Source organism: Sarcophilus harrisii, chromosome 4, assembly GCF_902635505.1.
Source record: "Sarcophilus harrisii chromosome 4, mSarHar1.11, whole genome shotgun sequence".
Taxonomy (NCBI): domain Eukaryota; kingdom Metazoa; phylum Chordata; class Mammalia; order Dasyuromorphia; family Dasyuridae; genus Sarcophilus; species Sarcophilus harrisii.
Genome location: NC_045429.1, coordinates 280,455,734 through 280,482,654, shown reverse-complemented (window position 1 = coordinate 280,482,654; position 26,921 = coordinate 280,455,734). Strand labels below are relative to the sequence as shown.

Sequence of the window (26,921 nt, the reverse complement as noted above, 5' to 3'; positions counted from 1 at the left end):
TTAATTTGGGTACCCCAAATCTAAACCTCATCATTATCAGATTGATGTCTTCAATAATGACCCCAATATGTATTTTCAACAAATGTGTCTAAATAGTATAAACAGTTTTGTATACTACTGGGAAAATTCTATTCTAACCAGATTAAAGGAATGTACATGTATTGTTGTATTTATTTATTTTTTTTGATGGTTCAGATAGCAGATCTCTAAGGAACAGCCAGTATGAATACTCTCTTGACTGAGTTTTGACTGCCAACTCTTCTGTAACTTATCTTTTTATTATTATTTTTTAACTTTTTTTTGGTTTTAAGTTAAAAATTCTCTCCCACCCCCAGTCATCTCCCCATCCAATGAAAAGGCAAATAATCAAATACTCATTTTATATATACACAAACGTATATATATATACATACATATTTATATAATGTCACATATTACAAATGTGATATCACAAAAACCTTAATTTCATATAAGCTATGTTGTGACATTATGCATTCCATGCTGGAGGAGAGTTACCTGGGGCAATGAGAGTTAAAGAATTTGCTCACATTCACAAAGCTACTGTATGTCAGTTATAAGACTTAAGACAAGGTCTTTGTGATACCAAAATTGAGGATTATGCTGTCCCTCCCAAAATTATTATTACAAAGGAAATCACTATATTAAATATTGTGTTTAAAAAAGAAAAGTGACCCTTGCTTTTACTTGGAAGTTTTTTCTATTATGTAGATACTTTTATTGTATCAAGATATAACCTATGGTTCTACATGTTTTCTAGTATTTTTTTTCCCTTGAGCTGCCTTTTACATACTATAGCGACACCATTTCCTCCTCCAGACTTCTAACCAATGTAAAATTTACAATATTACATTGAAGCTAACGAGCCTAAGAGTCACAAAATAATAACAATAAAAAAACCTAAAGCTACTTACTTACCTGTTGCCTGCCACCTGATTTTTCTTGGATAACTGTTCTGGCAATAGCAGAAGTGAACACAAAAGATTTGAAAAATGAGCTGACGAGATTGCACAAGCCAATGGCTACCAATTCCTGTAAAACAATTGTAAATATTTTAGTCCCATCCATTGTCTCCAAACTCTGACTAGTTTTGGTTATACAAGGCATAATTCTTAGCTCTTATTTAGAGGAGTATACCTACTTTCTAAAGCTGAGGGGGGAGGATTATGGAAGATGGCCAAATAGGTCAGTAAATTTCAAGTTCTCCAGATTTCCCCTGGAAACAGAAAAAATTTGAACCTCAAAGTGAACATAGACTGGTGAAAGATCAAGAGGACTTTAGACAGATCCATAATATTAAATGAAAAGGAATGGACATTCAACAAATTTGTAGATTTTCAGGACTTTCTTTTGATCAAACTTGACCTCAATAGAAAATTTAATATATAAGAGCTAATATCAAAGATCAATTTCATGTTTATGTTTATGTCATGTTCATGTTTATGTATTCATAAATACATGTCTATGTATTCTAAGATTGACATTAGCAATTGGGTAGCTCAAAAGAAAGACAAGGGCAGAGTTGAGTAGACTTAAAAAAGCAAAACCTAAAAAAAAGGTAACAATATTATGTTATAATACTACATGATGATCAATTCTAATGGATATGGCTCTCTTCAACGATGAGATGATCCAAATCAGTTCCAATTAAAGGGAAACAGCTACACCCAGCAAAAGAACTATGGGAAATGAGTGTGGACCACAACATAGCATTTCCACTCTTTCTGTTATTGTCTGCTTGCATTTTTTGTTTTCCTTTTCAGATTATTTTTACCTTCTTTCTAAATCCGTTTTTTCTTGTGCAGCAAGATAACTGTGTGTATGTATGTGTATGTACACACACACATATATTGTATTTAATATATACTTTAACACATTTAACATGTATGGGACTACCTGCTTTCTAGGGGAGGGGGGAGGGGGAAGGAAGGGAAAAGTTAGAACAGAATGTTTTGCAAGGGTCAATGTTGAAAAATTACCCATCCATATGTTTTGTAAATAAAAAGCTATAATAAAAAAAGAATAAAAATACTAGGTTATACAAATGAGGAGCAGAGGAAGAACAGCATAGAGCTTAGAGGAGGTCTCTTTGTTCTGAAAATCTACTCATATTGGGAATGACTTAATAGGTAACACTACATATATATCAAGAAGGGTATTGCACTCTCCAAAATATATAAAGAAATAAGGAGAGAGGGATGGATGAAGAGAGAAGTAAAGGGTGGGGAAAGAAGCCAGGGGAGGAATCCATGGATAGGGAGAGGTTAAGTAATAGCAAGGAAAGTTAAGGAGCAGAATTATAGCAAAAGAGTTAGCAGGGATAGGAAAGAAATAAGTCAAACTTAAAAGGTTCAATTAAGGGAGAAATGTGCATTATATGTCAGCCATACTGATGATGTCCTGGATGTATGTTTGCATGTGGTGGACATGTGAATATATGTAGATATGTATGTTGCTCTCTCTATGTGTGTGTATAGATATGTGTATGTGTGAGTGGGTCTCTGGATAGGTATGAAAGTGTGTGTATACATATATATATATATATATATACGTACACATGTATACACACAGATACATATATATATGTATGTGTATGTGTGGGAGGAGTGTATGACTATATGAATGGGTACATGTGTATGTATATATCTATATATGTATATGACATATATCTGTGCTTAACTATAAGCCTGCTTGGGGAAAGTGGTGGGAATGAAAGAGGAAAAAAAAGAATAAAGTTTAAAAAGTGCACAGCAGAGAAAAGAATAGCCTATAAGGAAGCAAAAAAAAAAAGGATAGATATTCATGAATATAATTTCTTCTACTATTATATAACCTTTCTTGAATTGATAATGTAATGTCACAGTCTCCTTGAACTGCCCTACCTCAGTCATTCTGCCCCATATCCCAAGCTATCATACCTGATATCAGGTATGATCATCATCATCATAATATCAGATAATTATCAGAATAATTGATAAGGATAAAAGATCTTATATTTTAGAATATCATATGCTGCTCCCCATCCTAATCTATTAGAATATCAGATACCTTTCCCCATCAGAATATCAGATAATCTTCCCATCTCCGATTCCTCCCCATTCCTCACCCGTCCCCTATTATGTCATTGTTTCTGACTCCCTATAAAGAATCTCCTACCCCACATTTGATACTGGATATTTGAAGATGAGAGTCCGATCCAGTCAATTGACTTATTCTTCAATAAATTAAATAATTATAATTCTCTAACCTCTATCTCGCCTTTGTTTTTCTGGCATTACAATAATTTACTGTTACACATTTTGAATCCTCTCATGTTCTGGTGAGCACTTAATGTTCTGTTCTGTTTTGTTATTCTTTTCTGTTTTTTGTTTTGTTGTTTTTTGCTGAGGCAATTGGGGTTTTGCTGAGGCAAATTTAAAAGTGACTTGCCCAGGGTCACGCAGTCAGGAAGTATTAATTGTCTGAGGCCAGATATGAACTCAGGTCCTCTTGACTTCAGGGCTAGTGCTCTATCTACTACACCAACTAACTGTCCCTGTTCTTTTTAAAAAAAAATAAAATCAATTTTTAAAAAAAGACTGAGGGGGAAGAAGAAATGAAAACAGAAGGAAAAGAGAAAAACTTTATTTTATACACTATAAACACACCTTCTGGCTTATGAGGCACATCTATAAGGAAATAATATCCAAATAACTTCCTTGCCCTTCAAAAATGCTTTAGTGATAACTAAGGTATTTTCTAAACAACTCATATTGTCTCCATAGATAGCAGAGACAAATGTCCCCTTGACATTAGAGATCCAGTGAATTATTGACTAAGAATATTCTCTGAAAAAGAACAATCAGTTTTTCTTAATGGTAAGATCAGAAAAGAAGCCAAGGATTTATGAGCCAAGCATTGGTATAGATGAGCCTATGCTCTTACCTGGTTAGGATTGATATTGTAGTTATGCAAGGAAGCAATCTTCTTGCCTATAAAGACGAGCAGAATGTAGCTCACCATGGACAGGGAGAGAGCATGACAAACAATCATGTGCAAAAGCTTCAGCTCAGCTGGTTCAGGATATAAGAAGCTGCCAAAAAAAAAAAAAAAAGAATTGGAAGTAAGAAAATTGGGTTTCAAAGACAGTTTCACCAGTGTATAACAGCTGACCTTGAAAACAAGACAGTTACTTTCTTTTCATGCCTAAGATTTCCTATCTATAACTTCAAGTCAACAATCAGTGCCAAATGCTATATGTAAGTGTTTTAAGAACTGACAAGCACTGTTCGAATGAAAGAATTTTGAAAACAAATAACTAAAAAACAAATCCCTCATTCTAGTTATACCACCAAGTTAAAAACTAAGTCTATAGTAGTGTTATGGACACAGAAAGGAGACTATGGCCACTTCTACATCAGTTCTTGACATTCATCATTGATTTCTCAGCATACTAGTAGTTTGATCTAGAAGGAGGATGATATAAAGATGGGAATGATAAAATCCAAAATATACTCTCAGCTTTTCTTCTCACTCTAGAGAAAGTAGTTTTTTTCCTCTGGGGCTTTTTATAAATTTAGGGTAACAATCTCTATAAGGATTTAGCAAAGTTAAAAATGAAATAATAGTAGTAAAATATGATGCTACAAACATAAAGAGCACTAAGATTTTCTAAGAGATATAATTAAATTTATTAATTTTTTTTATTTTTTTTCACTTAAGGATTTATTTTATTTCTTTTTGAACTTCTCTTTACATTTCCCTCTCCCATTAGAGGAAAAAAAAACAAAAACAAAAACCTCTCCTAACAGATATGCATAGCCAGGCAAAAGGAATTTCTACATTGGTCAAGACTGGTAATTTTCAATAAAGCATATTTTATAAATACACAGTTGGTCTTAATGATAATTATCATTGAGTTTCCAAAGCTAGATGAGAGGATCTCATCTAGGGAAATTTTTGAACAGCAAATAGATGAACTGTGCCTCAATGTGATGTGGGAAAGATTCCTTTCTAGATTCCCACCCCCTCCTAGTTAATAATGTAAATTACCCTTTGACTCACAAATCCTGGTTCCTTTGAATTCCAATAGAAGATCAGGACCTGTCCCAGCCCCATCCGGATCTGAGCCAACTTTGGGGCTACACCCAAGAGCCCCTCGAGCTAAGTCTCCTATTATAAAAGGACCATGCTGGGAACTCCTCTTTGCAGAGATTCCAAACATGGTAGCCATGTGAGGACCCTTTGTCCACTTGACCCTCTGTCTAGTGCCCTCCTTGTCTCTACCTTCACCTATCTCCTACTTCTAAACTCAATAATAAACCTCTTTTTATCAATCTAGCTCTCGGGTTAATAAATGCTTTTATTGGGGACTCGTGACGCTACTAGACCTCATTTACCGCCGTATCCTTGCGCCGAATCCAAGGGGGTTGCAGGGGAGTTCTGTTTGACTCCCTGTACCCCAAACCTGCCACTAGACCTTAATTAAACCCTAATTTCATTTAGGTACCCCTAATCTAGACCTCAACAAATGGACAATGCTAATTCCATAAAGGGAATTTTGCCAGTAGGCTACTAAATGGTGATTTTTAATAACATGGGATATTGTTCTTAAGGTTCAAACTTGAAGTAACACTTTAAGTCTAAATTGTCATTGTTTTTATTTCTGTGAACTGCTAATAGTTGAAAATAAATCTTTTAAGTGTCTTGGAAATAGTTTCATTAAAAAGATGCAAATGTCTAGCTATTTATACTCTTGAATTTTTCCTTATACCTTCAGCAAGTTCAAGTACATTTAACTTTGTAGAGTTGTATATCTAAGACATAGAAAAAAATCCAGTCTTAATAAAATAGATTATATTTTATATAACATCTTTTTGAAGAACTTTCTAGTAAGTACTGGTAGGTTAGGTTCCCCAGAGAACTACTATCCCAGATTTAAAGTATTCTATTAGTCTGCACTCCTAGAACTAACATTCATAAGCCCCAATCTTTATTTAACCAGAGAATACAATTATCTCAAAGCAAAGACACTTACTGAAATGGCATAGTAGGAAATAAAACATCTCTATAAACCTAGAGTACAAATATGTCCAGAATCAGTGTGAATGGGACTGAGTGGCTGAAGTATTTCTCAGTATTGAGTCACATGATCCCTGTTCCCAGAGCTGGGACCCCAGGGAAGTCCTATGATCTCTGGAGGGATGAACTTTGAACCCTGGGATACAAGAAGTTACAGGAAGTAACCTGTGGGAGGCAGCCAACATTGGTGACCATTGGTCAAGGATGGTTATATCCTTTTAGTCTATCTATTGAGATGGCTCAGGTCTTTTGCTTTTAAACCCTGGACAAGCCAGAAGCAGGTCAGCTTCCAGAAGCACAGGCAGAAGCTGGGATGGCTCCCAGGTTTGTCTGGGCTTCTTCCTGCAGGGATTAAATAAATGCTTTATATTTGTACCTGAAGATGTCTCTGATTAGTTAATTTGGGAAAGGGGGTCTTGCACCCAACCTGTCCCAGACAAGTGGAAAGAATTCATGAAGTAGCACAAATAATAGGGAATAAATATGACTGTGGCACATGTGTGAAAAGAGGAATCAGATCTTGCAGTTTCCTGTTGGAAAATGTGGTCATTATATCCTAATTAAGTAGGTGAGTATTTGGCCTAATCATCTATCTGTTGCTAGATACTTATTTTTGTCTGTTTCTTTTAGCTTTTCTGTTGCTGCTGACTTTCCTGATAGGTATCTTTTTTTTGTGAAGAGTTACCTACTCTACTGGGGACACAAATGGTTGGAGTGATAGATGGCCCCGGATGAACTCCAATTTGTATGCTGAATAGGCTCATTAGACTCCAGGCCATGGTAGAAATAATTACTAATCAGTTGACAAAGGAACTGGATTTATTAGCAGATTAGACCATTCAGATTAGAGAAGCAATACACCAGTATAGATTGGCTTGTTGGCTAAAGAAGGTGGAGTGAAGTTAAATCTATCCACTTGCTGGGATTAATTGCTGTGTGAAAATTGAAAATAATGGACAGATGATGAAGGAAATTGCCAAAGATATCAGAAAATTGATCCATGTCCCACTCTAGACCTCTCCTCACCATTTAATATCTCTTGGTGGTGTTGGTCTGGAGGCAGCTGGTGAAAACAGATTCTTTGGTTCCTGCTGATAGGAAGTGGAATCATACTACTTCCTGTCTTTCCTCCTCTGTGTGATGCAGCTTATCACAAGGGTAGTACAGACATCACTGGTCAGGATGGCAAGTATTTAACAACTGGGGGGAAGGGGGGAAGGCCCGTTAGACCTAAAGTATTACAAAGATGGAGAATGGACCCTAGTAGAGAAAAAGGACAAACCAGATCCAGAGGGATTGGAGACCGAGGATGATTTGGTTGAGGAAATACATCAAGAATGATGTGAGAGATCTTCAAAGGTTAATAAATAAGAGGAGGGATTGAATGCTATTTACTGAGTGATGATCTCTCATAAGAATGTGGCCTTGACCTAGGCCCTAATTGTGACTTGAGATTTTTCAATAACAAATTGAGCTATAGCTAAAAGCTCCAGGTGGTGTTCAATTATCTTAGATAAACATTTCACTCCTGTTCCCTCTCCCCCCCCCCCCCTTTTTCATTAACATTTAAGTACCTAATACAGTAAAAAGTGTGTTATTGACTAGTATTTTTTGTGTCTGGACTCTGTATAAGTTAGAACTCTCCAATAAATGAGAGTTCAGAAGGGAAATGGAGGCTGGTTAGGGTTTATATAACCTTGTGTTTTTCAGTTTCCAGTTTGCACTTCTCTATTGACACCTTGTCTGTTAGGAGTTGCCCTTTCTGGCAAGATTGTAATAAATCCTTTTCTTTTCTTTTCTTTTCTTTTTTTTTTTTTTTTTTTTTTTGCTTTTTACCTTGAGAGTCTCTGATTTCAATTTGGGTAAGGGTCACTGTCCTACACACCATCTTTTTGAGCAAGATCTCAGGTCTAGGTACTGGACCCTCAATACCTTGATAACTTGACAACTTTCAAGCTGGATTCTACAAATACATCCTTTCTCAGGTTGCAATGCAAGTGCAAGTCTCCTATAGTCATATGCTTCTGCTATAAGATGTCGATTGTTGATGGTGGGGATGAGGGGCAAAGTTCTTTATCTCTGCCAACCCTCAGATGAGTTTCCTTCTCCTTTCATATGCAAATGAGCTTCTTGGAGTCAGAAAGGGGCACATTCTTGTTACAAAGTACAAATAGTGTCCCTGATTAGCATTACACTTGAAAAATTTCTTTTGACCTTGGCTGCAAAAATCATGAACTTGGCAAATGATACAAAAAGGGAGAAAAGAGGCCAGAGTTATTTTCTCTTACAGCATACCCTAGATGAACACTTCTAAGAATAAGCCCTAGAAGCTTAGCTCTGGAGATACGTCTCAATACCCTGGATTTTATCAAGTAGCAGCAATGAAATGACTGGAAAAAGCACATGCAAAACATGAGAAATTCTGTCACCAAAACATTCTAAGAATCGGAACCAAAGACCTCCCTTAAGCAATTCACATCGACTTTCTTGTAATGAGTTTTTCTCATCTATTAAATAAAGATATTGAACTACTTGAGATGGATAATTATCCACAAAAATATAAGATACCTAAATTAACTAAATGAGAAATAAAAGATTTAAAATAAGCCAATCAAAGAAGACTGAACATAATACAAATAAACCACTAGTTTTGGGCTTTGGAGAATGCCCCTGACCTCATTTTATTAGTTATTTGCTAGTCATAATTAAGAACTTATAAATAAATTTTGTCAGATATATAAAGAATAATTTGAATCTAAGTGATAAAAAATTATCCTCAGTAATTAAGGAGGAATTTCACAAAAAAATTTTTAAAAATAAGACAAATATAGTCCTGATGCCTAAACTAAAAAGGGAGGAAACAAGAAATAGAGAACCAGAGAGCAATTTTCCTAATGTGAGATGTGACTTCCAATGAAGTTTCCCCAGTAGTACACTCTTATGTGTGTAACTAAAACTAAAACTAAAAAAACTTCAGTTTTACAACTCAAGATGAGGTAAATGCAAAAGAGAAATTATATTGATGAGGTTGTATTCCCTTGATTCCTGATGGTGATGAGGTTAGTGGCAATAAGACAGTTGTTAAAAATCCCCTTTTGGTCAGCCGCAAGTTTAAAATGAAAAAATTCATTTATCCCGAATTATTAATTGCAAAAATTAAAGTTTATTGTTGCATAGAAACCAGTTTGCTAAGAGACTGACTTCTATAGTGGCAAAATCCTATTGGGGAAATGGATTCTTGCACTGAGAAAATAATACCTTCTCAGTAGGCAGGTTCCTAGCAAATTTCTTGGCCCTTTGCAAAGTGTGAACCCCAAAACTGCCCTTTTAAGGAGTCTTGAAGCTTCAGGAGCCAGGGTTCTCAGGCTTAAATGCTTATCAGTTTCTAGCCCAGATCTCCTATAGGAATTAACAACACTTCAAAGGAGTGCTTTTTGACCAGGATTTCTAATTGAATCAAAGGCTTTGGCATCCCTGAAAGATAACTTATCTGGGGGGATATGCCTTCCCCAGGAGGGGCTGAGACTTCAAAAGGGATCACAAATTAAAAGGAAATACAGTTTCTTAAAGGGACCACAACTTCAGTACAGGGAACAGTTTCCATTCCCCTTCAATATTAGCCCCCTCTCAATTGGATGATTTTAAAATTTGGTGAAAGGAAATGAATAATAAAGAATTGTAGAAAATAGTGTTCTGATAGGTTATAGATAGCTATGAATAATTAGGATAATGAAGGATTGATTTTGCCTTGCAAAGATTGTGAACTCTCATCAGCAAATAGTAATATGAGACTGGCAAGGGAGATTGTACACTCTGCTGAAGAATAAAAGCTTTAATTTTTTGTGAGTTTTGGCACACTCCTTGGCTATAGCTGTTTGGATGACAGGGCCTATGCCCTTTCTCATGAGAAAGAATAAAGACCTTTTCTGATTCGAATTTTTGATTCTAGTGGATTCAAGCATAGTAACCTTATTTTTTTGGTAACTGGATCACAGCAAGTGATGGCCCAACATGCTCTTTCCAGGCATATCCCTACATACTCTCTTATGCTCTCTTATGGGGTAATCCTACATGTTCTCTTTAAAGGAAGTACTAAGTGTTCTCACCACACATTAATGAATATTGATACAAAAATTTTAAATATTAGCAACAAGACTATCAATATATACAAAAAATTACTCCCTGTATCTAACGTTATATCAGGGATACAACAGTAGTTTAACATTAGGAAAAAAAGATAATCATATAAATAACAAAAATAACACAAAACATTCATTCAAATATATGAAAACATTTATCATATCCCCTCCCAAGAGATCATCATAGTCTAACCCTCTTATTCTACAGTTAAAGAAAGTGAAGAAACTTAGATAAAATCACAAATGATACAAGCACAAAACTGGAATTCAAACTCAGACTTTCTGATTCTACATCCAGGGCTATTTCTACTACATCACATAACCTTCTTTCACACACAGGTTAGTGTGATGTTCAAATGAAATAATGTAAGTAAAAATATCTTATAAACTAGAAAGTAGCAGTAGTTATTGTAGCAATCATAGAACCATCTTCTGTGCTTTTTATTTGATTCCTTCATTTAGATATGAAGTCATCCAAGGCTGTCTAGTAATAGTACTCAATAAATGTGAAATTTTTTCCATTAGTAATAAAGTGATAATCCAAAGTGTAGATGATCTATATTTTGCTCCTGCTTTTCATCCACAATGTGCTCCTTTGGGGAGTACATTTTTGGAATAACAACATTCAAGAAGACAGGAACACAAGGGACTTTGCTAATCCCAACCAATTCTATTTACAATTAGAATGTATATAAATAGAGCAAAGGGAATTAGGATTTTGCAGGAAGTCTGAAGAATCAGGATGAGAATGAGCAATAAGGCTAGTGTTGCTGGATTAGATTATATTGAGAGCAGAAAAGTTTAAGAAGCCTGGAAAGACAAGATAGGGCCAGTTGCAAAGGGCTTTAAAAACCAAAGGTAGAAATTTAGATTTGATCCTCAAGGTAATATGAAGTCATTAAAATTTAGGAGTAGGAGGTGATATGATCAGACTTGACTTTAAGGAAATCACTTGGACAACTGAATGAAGGATAGATTGGAATAGAAAGAGACTTGAACTCTGTAAATTGGGTTGTGCTTGTTTTGTCAAGTTATCAGTTATATTAATCAGAACCTTTTCTAGGTCTGAGATGGTGATACAACTAAGTTTACAGATCATTCTTTTCACAATAACAGATACATTTTATTGCTCAGGGAAGTAAGAACATAAGCTCCTTAAGAGAGTGTTTCATTCTTTGTATTTATATCTCTGGTTCTTAATAGAATGCCTGACACAGAGCAGGTACTTCAGATAAATGTTCCTTGACTTATATAAAGCAATTAGTGAACAATTTCATTATATACCCTGTCCTGCTATTTTCTTCCAGAAGATGACTGTTCTGATGCTAATCAAAGTCAATATTTCTAATTCTGCTATTGCCTGAAATTGCCAAATGAGTTTATCAGATTATCCTGAAGTTGAGAAGGGGTGGGAGGGACAGTTGGATGAACAATCTGGACAATAGGAAATTACTCACCTATAAGGAATCATATCAACAATGTGCTTGCTGGTTTCAGTGTTCATGTGGATCTTGTTTGCGATGATAGTGAAGGAAACAATCTAGATTTAAGGGGAAAAAAAAGAGAGGGCGAGCAAGTATAACCATTTTAGGCCTGTGCTTTGCTTACAACAGGGCAGGGGTTTAAAAGCCTCTGCCAGTATGAACACCTGCAAACATAAAGGGCCAGCAATCCTTTTAAAAGATAAAGATCCAGTCGAGAGGAGACTAGTATAATTCTTCTTTTGCATTTACCTCATCTTGAATTGTAAAACTGAACCTATTAAGAATGAAGTACTAAGGAAACTTCAGTGAAGGGCATATCTCACATTAGGAAAATTGCTCTCTGGTTCTCTATCTCTTGTTTTCTCTTTCCCTAACTTGGGCATCAGAACCACATTTGTCTTATTTTAAAAAAGAATTTTGCTCTATATAGCAAAAAAATTAATAAAAAAATCAAAGACCCCATGCTGCCTTCCCTGAAGTCTTCAGCATTAGGGCCAGAATGAAAGATTCTTTTAAGATTCTGTCTACTATTTGGTTAACAAGAACAATAAATGGGTTGGCTCTTTTTTTTTTTCTTTTCTAGCTCTCCAAACTCAAGACAACTGTAGTGATTTGAGAGAGAAGTTGACTCAAATTCTTAGGATTTATGAATTTGGAAATTCATCTTAGCATGTGGCCTCAGTAAAAATAAGGTTTTTCATAGTTCTGATACTAATAAGAAGCACAATCACAATTAACCTTTTATAGTCTAGAAAGTTCTCAATCAATTGAATCATTTTTCATGTTTATTTCTCTCTAGAAACATAAATCCTTTCTTCTAGAAATTACCTGATAGGAAAAGAACTGAACATTCTGGTACCTGTTACCACTTACTCTCATTAAAGTAGAACCATAGAAAGATGCCAATATCTAAGTTCTGTAGTATACATGAAAATTTTTCTTATTTCCTTACCCATAGGCCCTTTTCCTAGGATTAGTTCCAAAAATTAGACCAAATCTGAATAAGATTAGAGTTGTTTTGTGGAATACCATGAATTGATGCTAATGATGACAATGCAACCAAACAGAGGGTAAGTTTATGGATCAAATTAATTGATTAATCCAGAGCTACTCATGGACCACTTCTTGAATTCTTTATACTTGGCTTTATCATACGCAAATATATGGAAAAGCATAAAAAGGATTTCTAAGCACCATAACTTTTGAGTCAGTCCTCATGATATTTTACATAGAATAAACAACATTAGAATAACTCCAACACTATCAGTTTATTTGCCAAGAATCACAACTGGATTTTCCAAAGAGATAGACTGAAAGATAGATGGGAAAAAAATGGAGCAGGTAGTCAGAATTTATTGCTTGCTGGCTATGTAAACCTAGTCAAATTGTTGGACCTTGCCCTGCCTCAATTTCCTAATCTATAAAACAGTGATAATATTACTTTCTTATTTACTTTACAGGTATTACAAGGACCAAATGAGTTAACAGACAGAAAATAATCTGAGTAAGTTAAAAGTACTAATTTTATACAAAGGTAAAGAATTATTATAAATTTTATCTTTAAAGTTTATAACAGTGTGCATCTTTCTGGGTTTTTTTTTATCCTCCTTTGAGCTTTTCTTCTTTGTTTATATTTTTCCTAAATTCCCTTAAGGACAATTTCATTTTAAAAAATTTTGAGTTCTTTCCCTCTCCCCACCCCCAATGCCCTCCTTGAGATGGTAAGCAGTTTGATATACATTATACATGCAACAATCATGCAAAACATTTTTATAGTAGTCATGTTGTGAAAGAAGACACAGGCCAAAAAATAAATGAATAAATTTGAAATAAAGTAAAAAAATCTGGAATTGTCTTGGATTACTGTATTAAAGAGAATGACTAAGTAATTGACATTCTTCATCATACAATATTGCTGTTACTGAGTTTCTATATTTTTGTACATACATGTGCTTTTCCTTTTAAAAAAAATCTCTTTGAGATACAAACATATAGTAATGGTATTATTAGATCAAAAAGTCTACACAGTTTTATAGTGCTTTGGGCATATGCTCTCCAGAATGTTTGGATAAGTTCAAACCTATTATCAGTGCATTAGTATCCCAACTTTTCCACATCATGGGATATTATTCATTTCTATTTTAAAAAATACTAGAGAGCATAAGAATAAATGGAACTTACCTTGAAATGATAAGTAATATCTATCAAAAACCACCAGCAGCATTATCTCTAATGGGAATAAGCTAGATGCCTTGTAAATAAGAGCAAAGGTAAAGCAAGGATGACCATTCTCACTATTCACCACAATTTTCCAATATTTATCATTTTCCTATTCTATCATATTAACCAATTTGATAGGTATAAGGTGGTTCTTAGAGTTGTAATTGCATTTTTTAAAATTAGTAATGATTTAGAGAATTTTTTCATATTACTATAGAGAGCTTTCGTTTCTACTGCCTATTTATATCTCTTGACTGTTTATCAATTGGGAAATGACTTAAATTCTTATAAATCTGATTCAGTCCTCTGTATATTTGAGAATCAAGGCCTTTATATGAGATACTGCAATAAAAATTGTTTCCTAGTTTTCTGCTTTCCTTCTAACCTTACCTGCATTGATTTTGTTTGTGCAAAACCTTTTAAAAAAAATAATTATAATTATCTATTTTATATCTTATAATGCTCTTCACTTTTTTTCATAAATTCTTCCCTTCTCCATAGAGTTGACAAGTAAGCTATTCCTTGCTCCTCTAATTTGTTTTTATATCACCTTTTATGTCTAAATCATTTACCATTTTGAACTTAACTTGGTGTACAGTGTGATGTGTTAGCCTATACCTAATTTTTGCCATCCTGTATTCCATTTTCCCAGCAGTTTTTGTCAAATAGTAAGTTGTCTCATCTCAAAAGCTTGGATCTTTATCAATCACTACATTAGTATAGTTATTACTGTTTCTTATGTACCTAATCTATTCCACTGATCCATCACTCTTGTTTCTTAGGCCAGAGATTGTTCTGATGATTACTGCTTTATAACAGTTTGAAATCTGGTACAGCTAGGCCACCTTCCTTCACATTTTTTCATTTGGTTCTCTCGATATTCTGTATCCTTTTTTCTTCCAAATGTATTTTAATATTTTTTCTAACCTTGTAAAATAATTACTGGTAGCTTGATTGGTATGACACTGAATTTTCAAGTAAATTAATTTAGGTAGAATTATTATTTTTCTTATATTGGCTCAGCCTACCCATGAGCAATTAATATTTTCCCAATTGTTTAGATCTGACTTTATGTTTAAAGTGTTTTATAATCATATTCATATGGTTCCTGGATTTGCCATGGCAGTTAAGACTCCCAAATATTTTGTATTGTTTAGTTATTTTAAATGGAATTTCTCTTTCTTTTGTTGCTGGACATCGTTGGTAAAATATAGAAATGTTTTAATGTTTCTAATGTTTTCTATTAAATGTTTAAAATATAGAAATGATTTAAGTGGGTTTATTTTATATTTTGCAACTTTGCTAAAGTAGTTCATGATTTCAATTAATTTTTAATTGATTCTCTAAATATACCATGTCAAGGCAAAGAGTGATAGTTTTGTTTTCTCATTGTTTATTCCAATTCCTTCAAATTCTTTTTCTTCTCTTATTGTTATAACTACAATTTCTAGTAAATTCTTAAATTATCTCTCTTTTCCAGGGCAGATGTTTTTCTAATGAGATGTTTCACAGTTTTGGTTTTTTTTTTTTTTCATTCTTTTGATTTTATCTTATTATTGATATCTCATGGAATCATTGGCTTCCACTTGCCCAATTCTACTTTTTAAGAAATTATTTTCTTCAGTGGATTTCTGTGCCTTCTTTTCCATTAGGTCAATTCTACTTTTTTAAAGAGTATTTTTCTTTAATGAATTTTTGTGTATCTTCCATTTTTGGGTATCATCCCTCCTCCCATTTTTATGCTTCCTTTACTAAGCGATTGACTTTTTTCATGATTATCTTATATCACTCTCACTTCTTTTCTTCTCTCTTATTTGATTTTTAAAATCCTTTTTGAGGATTTTTGAGGTCTTCTAGGAATTCTTTTTGGACCTGAGACCAATTCATATTTTTCTTTGAGGCTTCACATGTAGGCATTTTGGCATTATGGTCCTTTTCTGAGTCTGTGTTTTAATCTTTTCTGCCTCCATAATAGCTTTCTATGGTCAGGTTCCTTTTGTTGTTATTCTTTTTCTCAGCCTATTTTGTGACTTTTTAAGTTGGACTCTGCTCCTAGGGTCAAGGGCATTGACCTAATCTTCTGACCCCAGGGACCTGGGCCCTGACTCCTGGTTTGCTGCTCTAGGGCTTCTCCATTATCTTGCTGGGACTTGAGACCTCCTGCTGGCTTTCTGGGGCATAGCCTACTGCTGACTTGCCCACATGCTGCTTGCACTGGACTGTGCTCCCCCTTTTATTTGAGTGAGAAAAACTTTCCTATTGACTTTTCAGTTTGTCTTGGGCTGGACAATTGTATACTATCCTATCTTTTATTTGGTTCTATTACTCCAGAATTCATTTTGAGGAATTATTTTAGAGTTGTTTAGAGGCATGTTTGGGAGATGTTCCTGCCTTATTCTGTCAGTTTGGCACCACACTCCCTTTTCTTCTTTAGTGCCTTTTTTTTTTACTCAATACCCCAGAGCTGTTTTCACTAATAGAACAACTGGAAATACAATAACTCTAATCATTAGTAGGCCAATGAGAAAGGTTAATTCCAGGAGTCATTGGAAAGGAAATAGGGGTTTCTGGCTTCAAGTAGCACTAAATAATAGGCAACTTTATATAACATATTTTACTATATATATATATATAACATAGTTTACTAACATAGGACAGTACCTACCAGTACAAATTCCATGGGAAATTCAATGGGATATCGTTTGAAAGAGATCTTGATACATTTGTTGACTCTTAAAGCCACCATACAAATCAGAAACAGCAGGATGCTAGTAGAATTGGCTCTTGGGAGAGCTATACAGTAGTTAACTAGATTCTGAAAAGAAACACAATCACAGAATTTAAGTGGGGACATAATAGTCTTCTTTTTAGTGTGTCCTAACTTTATCAAACAAAGCTACAAAAGTTCTAGAGATATGGGACTAGCAGAGTGTGTGTTTTGTGAGCCCTCTGAAAGAACCATAAAATATGTTAAGGACAAAAGCAGAACTTCTTAAGTAAGAAAAGGGATACTTCTCTGTACTGCTTTTGCTTTGCTTATTTTGGCACAAAGTACCAGGATTCTATTTAATCAGTTCATACTATCATTTTTTCAATGATCTTTAGTTCATATAATTCAAATAATAATCAAATAATATATGCTTTTTGAGCATATTGATAATGTAAGCAGATTGATAATTTAGGCATGTTATATAGATGTGGCTTTTAGAAAAATTTTAAAAGGACCAGAGAAAAGAAGCGTAGAGACTTTTTTCTGATTTTAAGTTTCAATGTAAGCCATGCTATAGTGAGAGACTAGATTGGAGACAGTTAATTCAAATAGTAGTTTGATTCTTCTGCAATTAACTACCCAAATCTAGAAGATGAGACCCTTTGATAGATAAAAAGAAAATGATATACAGTCAGTATGGTTTGGGTCTTTTCAATTCAGATTATTTCTAGGAAAAATTAGTTCATAATCAAAGTATTTCCACCCATCTCTGAGAAAGCAGTTATCTCCAAGCAGGGTTTGTAACTACTCACATAAAAGAAGGCGATAACACCGCAGTGAAAACGAACCATAATCCCAAAAATGAAGCACATTTGGGACATCATGACATGCAGTGCTGTGGCTGCCAAATAGGCATTAATTAAGGTGTCAGGCAGGTACTTGGTGACAAAATCCAATCTTAGCAATCCAATCAGCAGCTACAAGGCATTGGGATTGAAAGAGAAAATGAAGGATAATTGTGATGTAAGGAATTACTGGGAGATACACCACTAAGCTGGGAAAATCGATCAATCAATTGGCAGTAATCAGGTACCAAATAATACAGATTCTCTCTAAACAGTCTAGAGTTCTAACTCTGAAAGTTTCTTATAATATCCTTCCCAGAATGAGAGGGTTCCAATATTCCCAATTGTCACTTGTACTTAAATTACTATTTAGGTATTTAAGTAATGTATTTTCTTCTTTTCAGGAAGGAATTCTAGAAATGGGGAAGAAAAGAAAAGGAAGCAGGAAAAAAAGAGAAGGTGAAGAAAGAAAAGAGATGAGAGAAAAGAGAAAAAGGAAGAGGAAAGGGGAAACACGCAGAGAAAGAATTAAAGTCCTGACTTACAAGCTTGTTACAACCACTCTCTTTGAAGATAACTTCAAAGATAACTTCTTAAAAAGCTGAATAGCGAAATCTCTTTCCTTTTTCTCAAGCAATAATCTTAATAGCAATAAGCTTTTTATGCACACATCACAGAGTGGCACCTGTGGTTTATATAATCACCTTCCACAACTTATCACTCACTTCACTATGATGATACAGTATTCTTTAATGTAAATCTAAAATCTCTGGAATAGTAGCTTATTATACTAACTCTGCTTCCAAACCAGCAGCCATCAATCAAAAAGTTTTTACCCATTACAAATCAGCTGCTATCTACAAAGCAGGCAAGCCAGTACAGCTGAAGAAGCAAGGTACCCTGAAGTGGAAGAGACAGGATGTGGCCTGTGCCAGATAAATCAAATTACTGTCACTACTTCAACCATCATCTCTCTACCCTGACTCTGATAAGACAACCTAAGACCCTAAAATCTAGGCCCAGAGAATAGCAGATCCCCCCCAGTCACCAGGCTTACTTCCAGCCCAGCCCCTCAAGCTATCATTCAGAGAATCAAGAGATGTAACCTGGCAACTTCCTCCTCAGTAGCAGTAACTACTAAAGATCCTTCTCTTCTTCACTACCCACCCTCCCTCCAATATTTTTAACACTGTTATATGGTTCAACATTTAAAACAGAAAATTTTTTCTATGACATTAAAAAAGGTACTCTGCCCTTGCTAAGGACCATAAGATCTTTCTGTCTTGTAGCTGAAATCTCCTCTGTGAATTGTTTCTCATAGAATTTGAGGTCCTTGAGATTAGAAGTTGCATTTATTTTCTAGTTTAGTTTTTAAAGTTTAGCATAATGCTTTATGTTTAGTAAGTGTTCAACAAATTTTTATTCATTAATTTGTTCATTCCATCTAGCAATCTCCTTCATAAAAATAGATTGTAGGATTTAGAGCTGAGCTAGAAAAGATCTTAAAGATTATTATCTAGAGCAAAGGTTCTATGAACTTCAAAAAAATTTTTTTTCTATTTTAGTATAATTGGTTTCCTTTAGAATCTTGCATATTTTATTTTATGCATTCTAAAACATTATGGTGAGAAGAATCATAGGTTTTGATGGGGGAACCTTGAAACTGTCCTTGACTTTTGGGGTGAGCCCTGAAACTCTCCTGACAGGGACCCTCCCTTTGGGGCAATTAAGTGGTTTCATTAAGATTGGCCTAGGACAACTCCCTACTTAGCTTGAACTTAAGTGATCTCATTTAACTGGAGATCTGGACCTCATATTTCTATTGAGTAGTTGGCTGCATCCTCTATTGAGTTGAAAATTAATCCAGGAACTTAAGTGATCTCATTCAACTAGGAATCTAGGCCTGGGGGCAGTGACAACATTGAAGTGATTTCATTTAATTGAAACTTCAGTCTCAGATTTCCTATTTAAAGGGCAATTTAGGGCTCATTTCTTTTTTTTTTTTTTTTTTTTTTTTAATAGCCTTTAATTTACAGGATATATACATGGGTAACTTTACAGCATTAACAATTGCCAAACCTCTTGTTCCAATTTTTCACCTCTTACCCCCCCCCACCCCCTCCCCCTAAATGGCAGGATGACCAGTAGATGTTAAATATATTAAAATATAACTTAGATACACAATAAGTATACATGACCAAAACATTATTTTGCTATACAAAAAGAATCAGACTCTGAATTATTGTACAATTAGCTTGTGAAGGAAATCAAAGATGCAGGTGTGCATAAATATAGGGATTGGGAATTCAATGTAATGGTTTTTAGTCATCTCCCAGAGTTCTTTTTCTGGGTATAGTTAGTTCAGTTCATTACTGCTCCATTAGAAATGATTTGGTTGATCTTGTTGCTGAGGATGGCCTGATCCATCAGGACTAGTCATCATCTAGTATTGTTGTTGAAGTATATAATGATCTCCTGGTCCTGCTCATTTCACTCAGCATCAGTTCGTGTAAGTCTCTCCAGGCCTTTCTGAAATCATCCTGTTGGTCATTTCTTACAGAACAGTAATATTCCATAATTTTCATATACCACAATTTATTCAGCCATTCTCCAACTGATGGACATCCATTCAGTTTCCAGTTTCTAGCCACTACAAAAAGGGCTGTAGGGCTCATTTCTTTGCAAAGGCCCCAAAGCAGTACCATGCCTTGTCAAGGGAGCTCTCTCCCTTACATAGCTGCCTGTCAGGACTCCTGCCCACTGAGAAGATGTTCTCTTCTCAGTGTTAACACCTCTGCTTATCTCTCTGCCAGGATTTCTCTGCTAAGACCTTTATCTCTCTGCCAGCATTTTGTCACTGGAAGTCAGTCTTCCTAACAAAAGATGGCTTCTGTAGTGTCAACAATAAACTTCCTTTTTGCCAGTCTAATATTTCAGGTTCATGGATTCTTTCATGTTGGACCTGTGGCTAACCAAAGAAGGGTTCCCATTATTCTCTGCATTACCCCTAACTGCATCATTTGGTTCCCTGACTGGGAATGGAATCATTTGCTTCCCTGACTAGGAATAACCGCATCAGTTTCACCAGACTACCAAAGAGTCCAGGACAAAAAAAAAAGTTTAAAAAACCCTATTCCATAACAACTTTCTCATTATATAATGTGGAAATGGGGTCCCAGAGAGTTTATGATCACACAATAGTAAATAACAGAACTGGGCTATTGCTAGATACCAAACCTGTGTTGAGAATTATAGTAACAAGACATTTTGACCCACCCACAAGAAGACCTTTCAGATTAATTTTCCTGTGATTTTTTTTCAAAGTACTGAGATGGAAAATTTATGACTCTCATGATGATAACAAATGTCTTGTCTTTTTGAAGCCCCTTTCCTATGAAATCCTAGAAAAATGAAAACTCTCTTTAAGGGGTTAATGTTACAATTATTGAAAAAGGAACTTATCTAAAACACTGGAATCTTGCTAAAAGCATTTTGACTGAAAATGATCAAGTTCCTTTTTTATTAAAAGATATGAGACTAACAACAAATAGCTCCAAAAAACTATCATTTCTGAAATTACAAATCAAACAGAAATGGGAGATGAATTTCTCTAAAAGTTACACCAGTGCTTAAAAGTAATAGACTGAGAAGGGATATGTACAAGGCTAGAGTCCCAATTACTTAAGAAACTGAGTGTCACCAACATATGTAAAAATGTTTGTGGGAGTCCTTTTTGTAGTGGCAAGAAACTGGAAACTGAGTGGATGCCATCAGTTGGAGAATGGCTGAATAAGTTATGGCATATGAATGTTATGGAATATTATTGTTCTGTAAGAAATGATCAGCAGGATGATTTCAGAGAGGCCTGGAGAGACTTACATGAATTGATGTTAAGTAAAAAGAGAAGAACCAGGAGATCATTGTACACAGCCACAATAAGATTATATAATGAATTAATTAATAAAACCAGAGTTGGTTCTCTGAAAAAACCAACAAAATAGACAAACCCTTAGTAAATCTGATTAAAAAAGGGAAAGAGGAAAATCAAATTGTTAGTCTTAAAAATCAAAAGGGAGAACTCGCCACTAATGAAGAAGAAATTAGAGCAATAATTAGGAGTTACTTTGTCCAACTTTATGCCAATAAATTCGACAACTTAAATGAAATGGAAGAATACCTTCAAAAATATAGCTTGCCCAGATTAACAGAAAAAGAAGTAAATAGACTCAATAGTTCCATTTTAGAAAAAGAAAACAGAACAAGCTATTAACCAAGTCCCTAAGAAAAAATCCCCAGGACCAGATGGATTTACATGTGAATTCTACCAAACATTTAAAGAACAATTAACTCCAATGCTATATAAACTATTTGAAAAAATAGTGATTGAAGGAGTCCTACCAAATTCTTTCTATGACACAGACATGGTACTGATACTTAAACCACATAGGTTGAAAACAGAGAAATAAAATTATAGATCAATCTCCCTAATGAATATTGATGCTAAAATCTTAAATGAAATATTAGCAAAAAGATTATAGAAAATCATCCCCAGGATAATATACTATGGCCAAGTAGGATTTATACCTGGAATGCAGGGCTGGTTCAGTATTAGGAAAACTATTAGCATAATTGTCTATATCAATAACCAAATTAACAAAAACCATATGATCATCTCAATAGATGCAAAAAAAAGGCATTTGATAAAATCCAACATCCATTCCTAATAAAGACACTTGAGAGGATAGGAATAAATGGACTTTTCCTTAAAATAGTCAGGAGCATATATTTAAAACCATCAGTAAACATCATATGCAATGGGGAAAAACTGGGACCTTTCCCAGCAAGATCAGGAGTGAAACAAGGTTGCCCACTATCACCATTATTATTCAATATTGTATTAGAAACCCTAGCCTCGGCAATAAGAATTGAGAAAGAGATTAAAGGAATTAGAGTAGGTAATGAGGAAACCAAACTTTGCAGATGATGGTATACTTAAAGAAGCCCAGAGATTCTACTAAAAAGCTATTAGAAATAATTTATAACTTTAGCAAAATTGCAGGATATAAAATAAATCCCCATAAATCCTCAGCATTTTTATACATCACCAACAAAATCCAATAGCAAGAGATACAAAGAGAAATTCCATTCAAAATAACTGTTGATAGCATAAAATATTTGGGAATTTATCTACCAAAGGAAAGTCAGGAATTATATGAGCAAAATTACAAAACACTTTCCACACAAATAAAGTCAGATTTAAATAATTGGAAAAATATTAAGTGCTCTTGGATAAGCCGAGTGAATATAATAAAGATGACAATACTCCCTAAACTAATCTATTTATTTAGTGCTATACCAATCAGACTTCCAAGAAAATATTTTAATGATCTAGAAAAAATAAATACAAAATTCATATGAAAGAACAAAAGGTCGAGAATCTCAAGGGAATTAATGAAAAAAAAAATCAAATGAAGGTGGCCTAGCTGTACCTGATCTAAAACTATATTATAAAGCAGCAGTCACCAAAACCATTTGGTATTGGCTAAGAAATACATTAGTTGATCAGTGGAATAGGTTAGGTTCACAAGACAAAATAGTCAACTATAGCAATCTAATGTTTGACAAACCCAAAGATCCCAACTTTTGGGATAAGAATTCATTATTTGACAAAAACTGCTGGGAAAACTGGAAACTAGTATGGCAGAAATTAGGCATGGACCCACACTTAACACCATACACCAAGATAAGATCAAAATGGGTCCATGATTTAGGCATAAAGAACAAGATTATAAATAAGTTAGAGGAACATAGGATAGTTTACCTCTCTGACTTAGGGAGGAGGAAGGAATTTGTGACCAAAGATGAACTAGAGATCATTATTGATCAAAAAATAGAAAATTTTAATTATATCATATTAAAAAGCCTTTGTACAAACAAAACTAATGCAAACAAGATTAGAAGGGAAGCAACAAACTAGGAAAACATTTTCTTAGTTAAAGGTTCTGATAAAGGCCTCATTTCCAAAATATATAGAGAATTGACTCTAATTTATAATAAATCAAGCTATTCTCCAATTGATAAATGGTCAAAGGATATGAACAGAGACTTTTCAGATGATGAAATTGAAACTATTTCTACTCATATGAAAGAATGTTCCAAATCACCATTGATCAAAGAAATGCAAATTAAGACAACTCTGAGATATCACTATACACCTGTCAGATTGGCTAAGATGACAGGAAAAAATAATAATGAATGTTGGAGGGGATGAGGGAAAACTGGGACACTGATACATTGTTGGTGGAGTTGTGAACGAATCCAACCATTCTGGAGAGCAATCTGGAATTATGCCCAAAAAGTATCCCAAGAGATACTAAAGAAGGGAAAGGGACCTGTATGTGCCAAAATGTTTGTGGCAGCCCTCTTTGTAGTGGCTAGAAACTGGAAAATGAATGGATACGCATCAATTGGAGAATAGTTGGGTAAATTGTGGTATATGAATGTTATGGAATATTAATGTTCTGTAAGAAAAGACCAGCAGAGAGAATACAGAGAGGCTTGGAGAAACTCATATGAACTGATGCTAAGTGAAATGAGCAGAACCAGGAGATCAATATATACTTCAACAATGATACTGTATGAGGATGTATTCTGATGGAAGTGTATTTCTTCAACAAAGAGAAGATCTAACTCGCTTCCAATTGATCAATAATGGACAGAATCAGCTACACCCAGAGAAAGAACACTGGGAAATGAATGTGGACTACTTGCATTTTTGTTTTTCTTCCCGGGTTATTTTTACCTTCTGAATCCAATTCTCCCTGAGCAATAAGAGAACTGTTCGGTTCTGCACACATATATTGTATCTACTGTGACATATTTAACATGTATAGGACTGCTTGCCATCTGGGGGAGGGGATGGAGGGAGGGAGGGGAAAAGTAGGAACAGAAGTGAGTACAAGGGATAATGTTGTAAAAAATTACCCAGGCATGGGTTCTGTCAATAAAAAGTTTTAATTATTAAAAAAAAAAAAAAAAAGAAAGAAAGAAAGGAAAGATCAGCAAGATGATTTCAGAGAGGTTGGAAAAGCTTGTATCAACAGCAAGATTACACGATGATCAATTCTGATAGACATGGTTCTCTTCAACAATGTGATGATTCAGGCCAGTTCTGTTGGAGAGCCATGTGCTCTCAGAGAGGACTGTGGGAACTGAGTATGGATCACAATATAGTATTTTCAGTCTATTTGTTGTTTGCTTGCATTTTGTTTTCTTTCTCATTTTTCCCCTTTTTAATCTGATTTTTCTTGTGTAGCATATTTGTGGAAATAGGTAGAGAATTGCACATGTTTAACAAATATTGGATTACTTGCCTTCTAGGGAAGGAAATGGGGGGAAGGGAGGGAAAAAATTTAGAACACAAGTTACTGTAAGAGTGAATATTGAAAATTATGCATATATAATTTTTGAAAATAAAAAGCTTTAATTAAAAAAAAAAAGAAATACTTATCTCTGTGTTGACAATGAGAAGTAAAGTTCAGAAGATGAGACAAACTAGTTGTGAACTATGATGCACATCAGTTGTATACTTAAATGGAAATGTGAGCAGGCACTAAAAGATAAGCTTGATGGGGAGTCACCAATTAGAGCCCATTCACAAATGAATAGGACTAAAATGGTTCAGGACTGAGCATTGACAATAACTGGGCACATAATGGTTACTTAAAATTTGCAGCATGAGGTTTGGAGCACCACCTAGTGCCTTGCTGAGATATGGCAAGTAGAGTCATATTTCTATCATTAACTATTGCAACACAAGCACTTCACCCTGTGTGCTTGGTCTATTATTTTATACTTAATTAAAGATGTTCCTAAAGAATGAACTTGGCATCTGTTTGTAAAATAATATATCATTTAGAACCCAGATAGAGAGCTCTATAGAAGAAAAAGACCTACTATTCAGCAGAGATAAATACCGAATAAATGAATGCTTTAAAATGAATATCAGTATTAATGTTTTTCAGCTGCGGATCTGCCATAACAGGGGGAAAAAAACCTCATAAATTTATTAGCCAAAAATATAATGGGTTTTCCCATTCATGTTAAGTATTGTAAGATAAAGCAAAATGTCTTCCCCAGAGACTGAATGATGAAAAAGAGACTCAGAGGACTGCCTCTCTGTGCTCTTTTTTTTTTTTTGGCTGAGGCAATTGGGATTAAGTGACTTGCCCAGGATCACACAACGGTGCTCTTTTCTAATGTTTATATTTCCTTTTTTAACTATAAAGGATTGAAAAAGTATGGGATTAGAATGAGAACTTCTTTATAAGTCATACTAAATTTTAGGATGGATTGTTTTCATGAAGAAATGGTCATGCTTCCTCTATGCTTATTTGTTCTTATTTGGACAATAGCCCTAAAACCAATCTGCAACCTCTTCCCCTCCATTCAATATCCCACTAAATGATTCTGTCAAGAGTAATTATCACTGTGTAGAATTAAATATATAACTCTTATACTCAAAACTTGAAACGGCTTCTATCTACCTCTTAAATAAAGCTCAAATTCCTTAATCTGACATTATAATCCCTTCATAAATGACAATATCTATAATTCCAGTTTTATCTCATTCTGCATCCTTATATGATCTGTATTCCAAACAAACTGATGGGTCACTGATCTCCACAAATAACCCACACTGCATATGTTTTCATTCAATTCCTTATCTGGAATGCCCTTCCTTACCCTTAATCTAACTTTTAAGGCTTAATTTAAATACCTCTACCTTCCACTCAGTAATGACCTTTTCCCCAAAACTTCATATGGCACTAAACATAGACTATGATTATTTTTGTGTGTGCCATATCCCTCTTCTGCTTCAGAGTCAGGAGTCATACATTATCTCAACTTTTTATCATTCTCCTTCTAAACCCCACTCCTAGCATAGTACTCTATATACAGTAGATATTTATTTGATATTTGCTTAATTGGCAATAACTTCCATATATCTCAGCAGCCCCTGAAACGTTAATTCCACTCAAAAAGAAATTACTGGAGTTTCAGCAAACACTGCATACTGCATAAAAGAAGTAACTACAAGAAAGGGTAGTTTTTTAACAACTTGGTTTTAACTTGGGGAGAACTAGGGAATATAGGACACAAATACCTGGATAATCCCAGTCAGAAAGGTTACAGCTTGCATGACACTGAGAGCCTTCTCATAATCCAGGGAGTACGCTGGATCTTCAAAGTCACCCCTGACAAAAGTTCCCATTAGGAGGTGACCAGAATTGAACATTATTTTATTTAAGACATTTGCCATCAATGCACTTACAAGGAAGAAGTTTCCTGTGAAATAAACAGAATGGTTAGGCTAGAAGGTGAATTTGTCCCATTCTCTGGAGACAAGGCAGAGTGAGAAACATTAAAAATAGGTAGAATAACC

General features: G+C 34.6%; 1 protein-coding gene across 11 annotated transcripts in view; it reads right to left on the bottom strand.

The window, feature by feature from the left end:
• Window positions 1-26,921, bottom strand: part of SLC26A8 (solute carrier family 26 member 8) — a 210,295-nt gene that overhangs the window by 148,518 nt on the left and 34,856 nt on the right. For all 11 annotated transcript variants that reach the window (XR_004233713.1, XM_031964989.1, XM_031964987.1 and 8 more), the window contains 6 exons: window positions 26,643-26,824; window positions 17,444-17,608; window positions 16,587-16,736; window positions 11,675-11,757; window positions 3,943-4,090; window positions 937-1,050 (listed from right to left, as the gene is read on the bottom strand). Coding sequence is in view for 10 of the 11 variants with exons in the window: in XM_031964989.1 (XP_031820849.1) it covers window positions 937-1,050; window positions 3,943-4,090; window positions 11,675-11,757; window positions 16,587-16,736; window positions 17,444-17,608; window positions 26,643-26,824 (842 nt within the window). In the remaining variant the exon portion in view is untranslated. The remainder of the gene's footprint in view (window positions 1-936; window positions 1,051-3,942; window positions 4,091-11,674; window positions 11,758-16,586; window positions 16,737-17,443; window positions 17,609-26,642; window positions 26,825-26,921) is intronic.